Source organism: Furipterus horrens, unplaced genomic scaffold (genome assembly GCF_987537825.1).
Source record: "Furipterus horrens unplaced genomic scaffold, mFurHor1.1.pri manual_scaffold_5, whole genome shotgun sequence".
In the NCBI taxonomy this organism is placed as follows: Eukaryota; Metazoa; Chordata; class Mammalia; order Chiroptera; family Furipteridae; genus Furipterus; species Furipterus horrens.
In genome coordinates, this window is record NW_028327175.1 from 197,102,786 (window position 1) to 197,114,153 (window position 11,368).

General features: G+C 56.3%; 1 protein-coding gene across 1 annotated transcript; it reads left to right on the forward strand.

Moving 5' to 3' along the window:
• Positions 1–8,480: 8,480 nt before the first annotated feature.
• Positions 8,481–9,930, forward strand: LOC150010731 (receptor-type tyrosine-protein phosphatase epsilon-like). Its single transcript, XM_090279577.1, has 2 exons — positions 8,481–8,569; positions 9,600–9,930. The coding sequence occupies exons 1-2, from the start codon at positions 8,497–8,499 to the stop codon at positions 9,785–9,787; spliced, it is 261 nt and encodes an 86-aa protein (XP_090135703.1). The 5' UTR covers positions 8,481–8,496; the 3' UTR covers positions 9,788–9,930.
• The last annotated feature ends 1,438 nt before the right edge of the window (positions 9,931–11,368 follow it).

Sequence of the window (11,368 nt, forward strand, 5' to 3'; positions counted from 1 at the left end):
TAGAATGTCCTGTGTTTGTGCTTTGGGAAGGATAAGTTTGCCATCCTTGGTGTACCACTGGTCAACCTTAGGTAGGGGGGCATATGCCTCTACCTCTGTAGGGGAGTAATTAGGGTGGAGGGAGGCTAGAAAAAATACTTGTGAGGTGGGTTGGCGGGTAGCCAGTTTCCGGGCGACCTGGTCAGCTAGGTTGTTACCAATGCTTATGGGATTATTCTTTTGTTGGTGGCCTTTGCAATGGATTATAGCGGCCTGTTTTGGTAAAAGTGCTGCCTCTAAAAGATGTTTTATAGGAGAGTGATTTTGTAGGGGGCTACCCTTAGTTGTGAGGAATCCCCTTTCCCTCTATATGGCTGCTGCTGAGTGGAGGCGTTATGGAGAGGGGGTCCCTGCGGGTTTTAAGGGGAGCCGTATTCCCCTTTGGCTATTGTGGAGTTGGTTTGTAGGGCTAGATAAATTTCACCGACCTTCTGGTTGGTGAGGGCTTGGATGCGGTTTTGTAGGAAATTAGAAAAAAGGCGGAGGATACGGGGCCCAAAGGCTAGGGCAGCAAGCAGGGGGTTAGAGGGCCTAGAAAGGGTAAGAGCCAGGAGATCCAGTTGGTTCGTAGCCAACGGTCCCAGGACTCTGTCTGCCATTCCCGAATTTTCTGGGTCCATTCTCTTAGCTTCGCCTCCGCGTCGCGGACCAGTCCAGACTGGTTGAGATAGAAGCAACATTCCTCACCTAGAAAGACACAAACGCCCCCTTTTTCCGCAGTTAGGAGGTCTAAGCCCCTGTGATTCTGGAGGGAAGGTGAGAAGGCCTAGAACCCAGAGGGCTAGACCTTTGTTCTCGTGGACGTACAGGAGGAACTCTGGTCATAGGTCAGGGAGATATAGGGCAGGAACCTGGAGGAGTGCTTGTTTGAGTTGAGTAAATGAGGTTGCTATGGGGAATTCAGGGCTTAGGGGCTCCGAGGGGTCTCCCTTAGCCGCCTCGTAGAGAGGTTTTGCTAGGAGACTGCAGTTAGGGATCCATGAGCGAAGGAAACCTGCCAGTCCCAGGAAGGAGAGGAATTGAGGAAATAAGTTTCTTTCTGTCTGAAGTAATGGCCTTGAGTCCCGGGAATAGGAGTATGCCGAGGTAGGAGACTGTGGGTGAGGAGAGTTGGACCTTAGTGGGGGAGACTTGATAGCCTTTACTTGCAAGAAAGTTGAGGAGAGAGATGGTGTCATTTTGGGAGGCTTCTAGAGAAGGGCTACAGAGGGGGAGATCATCTACGTACTGGAAGACGATACTGCCTGACAGGGTAGGAGATTGTAAGTCAGTGGCCAGAGCCTGTCCGAAGAAATGGGGACTATCCCTGAATCCTTGGGGAAGGACTGTCCACGTTAGGTGGCGGGAGTGCATAGAGTCAGGATCAGTCCAGGTCATAGCGAACAGGTCTTGGCAGGAAGGATTGAAGGGAATGGTGAAGAAGGCATCCTTGAGGCCGGTGGGGACCGAGGCGCAGGCCGCGTCGTGCTGGATCTCCACGAGAAAGGCACGTGGGAAACCAAGAGGGCCGGCTGGCGGCTGGGGTGCTGCCCAGGGCGCTGCCGAGCCGAGGTCACTGCCAAGGCCGCCCTCACACGCAGGGTGCCCTCCATGCGCAGGGGCTGTGGGTGTTCCCGCGCCGCCCCCTGCGGTCAGGCCGCAGGCATCCCGAGGCCTCCCTCAGCCTTTTCACACTCAGACCCGCCTGTCCAAGCCGGACGCTCCCAGCTGAGCAGTCAGGCTCCCAAACAGAGAGCCGGACACCTTCTAGTTCATACAGCGCCCCTTACTGTTGTTCTGGGGAGGAGTGATGGCGTTTTATTTCTTTGCACTTGACTTTACAAAAATCAAAAGTCCCAAGAGGAAAAAAGAAGGTAAAGAATCCACCAGAGGGAGCTTAGGTGGCAAGTCACCATGGACCTTCCTTCCTTCCTTCCTTCCTTCCTTCCTCCCTCTTTCCTTTCTCAAAAACCCAACACCTCAAGGTACGTTTGATTTCCATTTGCTTTCGCAGTAGTAAATATTTTGTTACTTAAAAAGGGAAGCAGAGTTTGTTCTTAATTGTTTTGGATTAAATATGCTAATTACATTTTGGGATACTAATGATACACAGTACTAAATGTTTTAATAATGCAGTGAAATAAGCTGGCAAATATAACAACAAATTAACCTGAAATGGCTACATAGCTTTCCTCATTTTAAATTGTAATAATACAAAAGAGGAAAAAGTCAAAATTGTGTCATCTAATGTGGAGGGGAAAAACACTTTATTAAACAATGTTGGCATTTTAATGTAACAGAATTCATTAAGAACCTCGTGTTTTCTAGAACTACAACCTAGAGAAGCATCAGTTAGTTGACTGCCCCAAATCTGTTAGAATTCATGGCTCATAAATCAGAACACAATCAGGTCCTTGGTGGTAACCAGAGACCCCTTGTCCTTACGTGGTCATGTGAGGCAGAGATCCACCCAGAGCGTAGGACGGTGTAGGCGAGGGACGGCCAGGCCACCCCGTGTCCCCAGCCTCAGGCTGTCTGCCCAAAGCCACGATTCCGTCGCTCTTCCTTTAACTCAGTGCAGGGATCGCCCTTGCCAGCCAGAAAGAGGGGATGGGAAAGTACTTGTCCAGAAAGCGCACTAAAAGCCCTCTCTACATTGTCTTAGGAAGTGGTGAGCAAGGCCGAGGATCTGTCCCCAGTTGGTGACAGCAGCCTCCAAGGAGAGCAGAGGCTACGCAGGAAGTAGCTTGGCCTTCCCTGTGCACCTGCCTCACCACGTTCCTGATGTGGCGCTCAGACGCCGCCGCCACAGTGGGGTTTGTGAAAAAATCATACCTGAGTCCCATCAGCCCCTAGCACAGGGGTCATTGGCCAAGGACCACTTGGGCCCTGGGGGACATGTGGTCGTGTCTGGAGATGTTTTTGGTGGTCACTGCTGGGGGTGCTACTGACATCTAATGAGCAGAGGCTAGGATGCTGCCAAAGACCCTGCCACGCACAGGACCGCCCACCAGCGCTGGTCCCAAACGACAGTAGCTCAGCAGCGGGGAAGCCTGCTTAGATCCAACCACCAAGCGCCCGCAGACGGCAAGGAAGGGGCTGGGTGAGAGGCAGGGACACATGCTGTGGACGCAACACTGGGACTCCATGGGCCAGTCAGCCTGCTTCCTTCATGTTAATCACTATGGAAACGGGGGGGCAGGGATGGGGAGCGGGGGGGAGAGAGGGGTCGGGGGAGAGAGAGAAGAATGGAGAGTTGAGAAGCACCAACCAATTGCAATGCATGAATCTTATTTTGATCCTGACTCGAACAGTAAATTATTAACAATTTATAAGATTGCCAAGGAAATTGGAACCCTAATTGGATATTTAATGATAGTGTAGAAATATTGTAAAGTTTTGAAGGGGTTAAAGGCATTTTGTGCATGCATGTATGTGTGTGTATCCTTAGTTTTACCAGCATGACCTGAAAATTTCATGAGTTTGATATTTGCTTTGAAATACTCCAGAGTGGGGGCGGAAGGGTGCTGGGTACAGATGAAACAAGGTAATTATTGCTTAAGCGGAGTGGCAGGTATATGGCGGTTTATCTTCTTGTTCTATTTTTGTGAACGTTTAATATTTTCCGGAGAAATTTCTTTCAAGGACTGTTGTTGAAATCATAGAGAATCCATCCATCAACTTCATGGAAAACCCCCCAGGTGGCTGTCACCGTGCGCAGAAGCCCGTTTGCCCCGCTGGCAGCCCCATCAGAGACCTGCGTTTACAGCCCGAGGCTGAGGCAGGGCTGGAGCCGAGGCAGGGCTGGAGCCGAGGCCCGGGGCCAGCAGCTGGGAGCCTTGGCCGGTGCCTGGACGGCCCAGGCCGCTGAGTTCTCCGGGCTTCCCTTTGCCCGTCTGTGCAGCAGGGCACAGCCAGTCAGCACCCCTGCCCTGGCGATCCTCAGACGCCCGTGACAACCCAGGCACTGAGTCACATTGAATCCAGTGTCCCCGGAGGTCGGCCGACCATGAGGCGTTCAGAGGAAATGAGGGCAGTACTCACCTCAAGGGCTCACAGACGCGCACCCCCGTGAGTCCGGCGCTGGACAGAGCCAGGGACCCAAGAAGGGCGACGGCCAGGTGCGGCCAGGTGCGCTGGGGGAGCTCGGGAAGGCTGGGCGCACTGCGTCTGAGCGTCAGCGAGCCACAGGCAGGTGTTTGTGGACCCTGGGGGGGACCGGCAGCCTGGACCCCAGGGCTCTCGCACGCTTACAGAGGGGGCAGCTGAGGAAGGCCCTGGGGCTGCCAGGTAGCTCACCAGCATCAGAAATGGGCACGCCAAGTAGGGATGAGGGACGGGACTGGGCAAAGGTGAAAGTCTGGAAAGGTCCAAATTGGGGCAGTGTGCTGGAGACTGGGGACAGGGTCAGGGTCGGCCCTGGGGAGCCGCCGAAGAAGTCTGCGCTCAGGAGACAGGCCAGCTCTGCCTTTAATGAGAAGGTCTTGAGCATGTTCAGGAGACTGTCGTTTAGGTGACAGGTCACAAGGTCTTGAACTGCAGACGCAGACGAGCAAACTTATTCTGTCAGGACTAATAAAAATGGTCTCTGTTAGTCTCTGTCACATATTGTTCTACTTTAAATACTTTTATTCAGTCCTTTATGCGCATAAGGACTATTCTGCCCCCAGGGCGATAGCACACTGGCTGTAGTTACCAACCACAGACAAGAGTGTGGTCATCAAGGGCACCACTGAGCCCAGGGTCGGGGGCAGCGTGGGTCTCCTCTCCGTGTCTGGCTGGAAGGGGACCAGCCGTGGCTCTGGTGGTGGCCCTTCCATGACCAGTTTCTGCAGCAGAGTTTGCCCACAGAGCCCCCGTGGCTCTGATCCCTGCAAATATGCCTCTTCCCCAGTGGCCCTCCCCCATCTCCAGGGATGGTTGATGACTCTGATCTTATCCCAGATAAATATTTCGTTTGATTCCTAATTTTGTATCCTTTTCTTTAAAAACGTGTCTCAAGATGCGTATCCTTCAGGCCCCACAAATCCTGATCCATCCCTGGACCTAGGACCAGGGAGCCAGATCTGTGGACGTGGGAGCCTGTGCGGGCCTGGCTGGGCCTGTGCTTTTCAGGGGTGACAAGGATGCTCCCAGAGCTTCACAGACTATGTAAGATGAGGCATGTACATGTCTCCGTCGCAAAATTCAGACCATCATGGGGCTGGACATTAACATTCTCATTCCCTTATTCTTGTTAAAGCTCCTTTCATTTTGTTCATCAGGCTTTCAAAGAAAAAGACAAAAATGTAACAAAACAAAACAAAACCCGCAGCTGGCCTGAGCCGGCAGAGCCGCTGGCGAGCGCAGGTGTCAGAGGGGACACTGGGCCGGGCACCTGTGCAAAGCAAGGGCTGCAAGCATTTCTGGGGGAGGGGCAGCTGAAAGGTCCCATTCACAGGCGTGAGCCGCCCCGGCCGCGCCCCGCGTGACTCCTGTGGCACCTGAGTTGTTTGCAAGGTGGCAGGAGAGCAGACACACTCGGGTTACGGTCATAAAACAGCCTTTTACTGGCACCCCCTCTACGGCACCGTTAGGAGGTGAACGCTCCCACAATCAGAGTGCTCCCCTGCAGGCAGTGCCCCCCTTCTCAGCAGCCCCGCCCTGCCTCGCGCTACCCAGGGGGCCCCCATATGACTGCGCCAGAGGGGGAGCAACCACGTGTCCTCAGCAGACCCCACAAGGGAGCCCTGCAATGACTCGGGGAGGCCCGGCCACCCCAGGGCTATGTGGGGGCAGCAAGGCAGGAAACACGGGGTGGCCGTGGGAGGCCGGAGTGGGGTGTTTCTACCCCGGCAAGGTTGTAGGAGCCCAGAGACACATCCGGCTGTGCTCGGTGCTTGGCAGCCATGAATAAACACCGACGCAGCCAGAGAAGCTGCTCCTGGTCCTCAGTTTCCCCACAGGTCAGGGTGTCTGTGAAGGAGAGCGCAGGATGGCCCAGGAGCCCCGGGGTGTCTTGGGGAGCAACCCCTGTGATGGAAAAGGGGGGGCAGGACTGAGCAGGGAGCCGCCAGATCATGGCTCAGATGCACCAAAGGCTGACAGTGGGGAGAAAGGGCCGCCCCTTGGACCACCCAGGGTGGGGACCAGCCGGGGTCACCCTTCCAGAGGAGGCTGACCCTGAGGAAGAGCCAGAGGCTGTCGGCCAAGCACACACCTCACCGCTGGCTGGGTCCCCCGCGAAGGCCAAGAGGACGATGCATCTGTGTCTGCCACGGGCACCTCGTTTCCAGAACTGGAGTGAGCCCTACCTGGCAGCCCGGCCTTTGGGAAGAAGCAAGTAACACCTGTGCGCCGCGGGCGTGAGCGGGCCGTCAGCGCCGACAGGTGCGCACTGAGCCTCACGCAGCAGGTTTTCTGGAGAACCGAGGCCAGCAGGAGGCGTGAGCCCCAGACGGGATCGTGGGAACTCACCAGGGGACCATCGGTCTCGGACGGAGAACGCAGCTCCCTCAGAGGTGCCGTCTCCCTGAGCGCTGATCCGCCTGAGCACACGCGCGGCTGGGACCCTCGGTGGCCCTCGCCCGGCCAGCCCTGTGACACCCATCGCCGCTGCCCTGGGGTGCTCCCAGCACGCACATGCGGTTGGCTCCGTGGGGACCCGGGCCGCTGCCCCTGCCGTCACTGCTTTGTCCCCAGGCACCTGACAGATCCGTCGTCTTGGATTGAACTGCCCGTAACTGAAATTGGCAAAGCAGCCTTCGTTGTTTAAAACGTGGCTGGCTCTAAGCCTGCGCGGGGAAGGACCTCCCGAAGCCGGGGCGGAGAGCCCGGAGCAGAATAGTGACGCCGGAACAGAAGCCCGTGGTAACGCTCTGGGCTGCGGACCAGACGCCGGCGGAGACCCAGACCTTGGCCTTGGGGCCTGGACGGCGCCCCGTGCCGTCTGGACCCGGAATGCCACCTGGGGGCCCCGAGCTCGCTCACTACGTTCTCCCTCTCGCCATCTGTAAAACTGACACGAATGTTATTAAGATATTTGACTATTCGTGTGTCCTGAGCCGTTTTCCTGGTCTTTCTCCCACCCGGCGAAGGCAGAGCTGGGGCCCGTGTGCCGGAGGGGGTGTTCTGCAGGCAGCCTTTTACAGGGGGGAAGCCGCTCCACCTGGCCGGCCTCGGGCACGGGTGGGGGGAGGCGGCCACAGGTGTGAGAGGTGAAACCCACGCTCAGCCTGCAGAACAAGGCGTATTGGTGTGGTTTCACTTGTGTTCAGAACGTGTGATACATGCACAGGAAAATGATCTGCACAGCCTCAGACGAGGCTCACCATGGCAGCTCTGTCTGATCCTTCTGACAGTCTCTAGATCATTTTTACTAAGATTGTGGCGCCCTCTCGTGGCCCCACCATAGACGTGCTCCCGAGTAACGCAAACAAGGTTGGGTTCTGGGACCAGGGGTCGGCCTCCCAGTTCAGGGCAGGCGGGTGGGCCTCTCTCTCCTTCCCGACCTGTGGGCACGATCCGAGGCCCTGTCATTTGTTTCGGGGGGGAACGTGACTCACACGTGGCATCTTTCTTTGTCCCTGCAGTGCGGGCGTGGGCCGCACGGGCACCTTCATCGTCATCGACGTGATGATGGACATGATGCACACGGAGCAGAAGGTGGACGTCTTTGAGTTTGTGGCAAGAATCCGCAACGGAGCAGAAGGTGGACGTCTTTGAGTTTGTGGCAAGAATCCGCAACCAGCGCCCTCAGATGGTGCAGACGGACGTGAGTGCCCCTCCGCTGGCCCAGCCCCTCATCCTGGCCTGAGCGTCACAGAGCCACCCAGACGCCCCTGCGGCCCCTGGCAGTGCCTGAACAGACTGTCCTCAGTCATGTGGCCTTTGCTCCAGGCCATCAACAGTCACTGTAAATGGCCAGCCATCCGGCTTTTGCCCCAAACCTCCTCTGCCCCTGGAGCTGCCAGCGTGAGCGGCCAGGGCCTGCGGGGCGCACCCCACGGCCGCCTGCTATGTCCCTGCAGATGCAGTACACGTTCATCTACCAGGCCTTACTAGAACACTACCTCTACGGGGACACCGAGCTGGACGTGTCCTCCCTGGAGAAGCACCTGCAGACGCTGCAGGGCACCACCACCCACTTCGACAAGATCGGGCTGGAGGAGGAGTTCAGAGTGAATGTTCCGGCAGCCCAGGAAGGCGGGGCCGACTCGAAGGAAGCCGCTTTCCACACCGCCCTGCTGATGGGCCCCAGAGAAGGCGGCGGAGCCAGCCCTCCGTGACTTGCCAGGGAGGGAGAACACAGCAGCCTCCAGGTGGGGGACAGCGTCCCGCACGCAGTTTTTACTTCCCAGCACCCAGGGGAAGTCTGGGGACAGAGGCAGATACTGGTGCCCGGTGTTAGGAAGCTGGGGGACGTGCTCAGGAGAGTCAGCACTTTGACTGCATGGCTGTGTCCTGTTCTGACAGCAGAAATTGACAAGTGTCCAGATCATGAAGGAGAACATGAGGACAGGCAACTTGCTCGTGAACATGAAGAAGGCCAGAGTCATCCAGATCATCCCGTGTAAGGCAGCCAGGCCTTGGGGTTCAGCGCCTGGCAGGGCAGGCCAGGCTGGCTCCCGCCACTGAGGTCCCGGGGGAGTCACCCATCTCCCACTTCCATTAACCAGGGCCCAGGCCAGGACGCCCTTGGGGCTAAGTTCCCCTGGGGGCTCAGTCCAGCGGGGGTGGGGGGGGGTGGGAAGAGAAAGCCCACCTGGGAAGCAGCCAGTGGGCCTCACAGTCCGGTGCATGTCAGGCAGCAGCTTGTGCCTTGGGCTTAGAGGTGGGAGGGGGAGGACTTCCTGGAGGTGGAGAGTGGCCTCAGCATGTCATTGAATCCTCCCCCAAGCCCGGGCAGAGGGTTGGCACCCCCTTAACACAGAGCAGGAGTCCTGGCCGCACAGCTGAGACCTTCCAGGGAAAGGCCTTGGTATGGGCCAGACGCAGGCAAGGGCAGAGCCAGGACATTGGCTGGCCCAGGGCCTTGGGCGAGTGTTGGCCGAGGAGTGAGCCACAGTGGTCAGAGGAGCGATACAGGGAGGGGCCCACCTTGAGAAGGGGGGGCTTCCTCATTGCTGACACGCTCCCTGAGGACCCCCAGCCCCTGACACCAGCAAGTTCATAAATAGACTTGCTCTGAGGCCACTCTGTGCACAGGAAGTGCGTGAGGACCGTCTGTGCAAAGATTTCCCAGCTCAGACTCCGGAATCGTGGCCGTGAAGTCCCTGGCTGGTTATTCAGGTGGCCTCCCTGGCCCCTTCCCTTCCCCCCTTAATTGCAGTGTTTGTAATGCTCTTGTTCGGGTACGGGTCCTCTCAGTTCATGATGAATAAAAACACCACCTGGATTATTTTCAGGGCTTTTCTGACAAAACACAGCCTCCCCGAGCCACTTTAATGTCCCTGTTTTATAAAGTCACCCTTCCCAGGAGTTGACCTTGCTAAGTGACCTTAATTGTGAGGTTTACATTGCGGAAGCTGGCAGCCACAGGTTCAAGGCTGCTGCGGGGCGGGTTGGTGTCCCGCTGACTAAAGGAACGTGCTGCCTTGCAGACGACTTCAACCGTGTGATCCTGTCCATGAAGCGGGGTCAGGAGCACACAGACTACATCAACGCGTCCTTCATCGACGTAAGTCCTGCGGCGCTGGCTGCGCTGGGCGGGGCGGCCCCTCGTCATGGGTCCTTGACCAGTTGCTGTCCTGCTCAGAAAGGCTTGAGGTGCCTGCAGAAATCCACATGACCTCATTAGAATTACTTGCTTAAAAAGATGAATGATAAACTTTGGAAATAGAGGAGATAGACCCAGTGGCAAGTCATTCGTTATTTTTTCATTCTGTCTTTAATATAAAGCGATTTTTCTTGTGCATCTGTGTCAACACCGGCTACATACCGGCGCTGCTTCCTCTGTCTCTCTCTCTTTGTCTCTGTCTCTTTCTCTCTCTCTGTCTCTCTCTGTCTCTCTCTCGGGCCAGGTCTGCGTTAGCATTTCTGTTTGCAGATGAGAAAACTGTGCTAAGGTCTCTGGGCGATGGTGGGCCAAGGAGTGGGCCACGGTGGTCAGAGGAGTGAGTGGAGGAACTGGGATTTCAACCAATTCCTCTAACTCCACCCCCAGGCTTCTTGGCACAACCGTGATGCTAACTTAGGGGGAAACGTGTTGGCAACTGATGGTCAGGGGTCTGTTTTCAGAGGAAGTGGGCATCTCGAGCTGTTCCATGCGCGGGTGCCCGCATGCATGGCCCACTGGGGCAAGGAGGACACATCCGCCACAATATTGTGCCAATCTTCACAATCAGAGCCAGTCAGCACGTCCACCAGCATGACCAGACAGCTTAAGATACCTCTGGGGAAAGCAGATGTGCAAGAAGAGTTCTCAGGCCCTAGAAAGTCCACACAAATATCTGGGAAGACCACATGCTTTCCCAGAGGCCTAGGAGGTGATGATAAAGACACCAAAACATTGACAGAAACTCCAGGACAGGAACTGGACTCAGCAGAGCATGTGAGTGGAAGTAGGAGGAGGTCACGAACGCCCAGGAGGAAGGTGCAGCCCACAGAAGACCCGGCTGGCCTCACAGAGCTCTTCCAAACACCACATCACACAGTGGAATCGGTGATTGAGAACAGAGCCACCACAATGCCCTGCGACTCTTCACCGGCAGAACCAGCAGTCATGGCCCCTGGTAGGAACAGACCTCTCAAGGCCCCTCCAGGCTCAGTAGCCATCAGAGTTGAACCCTCAGTCCCCAGGAGGCCCGTACGGGTGTCAGGGAAAACCACGCGGTCCCACAGAGACCCCGAGCATGGAGTAAGGACATGAAATTCTCTAAGGAATCTCCAGAACAGAAATCAGACCCTGCAGAAACTGTAACTGGAAGCAAAAGCAGGCCAAGAACATGTAAGGAAAAGGCCCAATTTCTAGAAGACTCGGCCAGAATTGAAGAGCTCTTCCAAATACCAAGTCACACAGAGGAACCAGGGCTGCTGTCAACATAGTAGATGCTTCTGTGTTTGTGTCCCTGTCAGAGCCCCAGAGTCAGGGGCTTCTGTCCCGGTGTCCCCACACTGGGCAGGTCGTCAGGGAACACTGGGAGTGGATCAGTGAATGGACTCATGGTGCTTCAGGACAATGTCTGGACAGTGGGGACGCACGTGGTCCTTGCCCTAGGACTGTCGCTTCTCTGCACGGGATGCTCCTCTCCTCGGGGACTTCCACCTAAGGGAACACAGGTGACTTGGAGTGTGGCTTGTGACCCCATCCTCAGGGCACAGCGGTCAGCACAGTTGAGGGCTGGCTGGTCGGTGGCCTTTTCCACTCGGT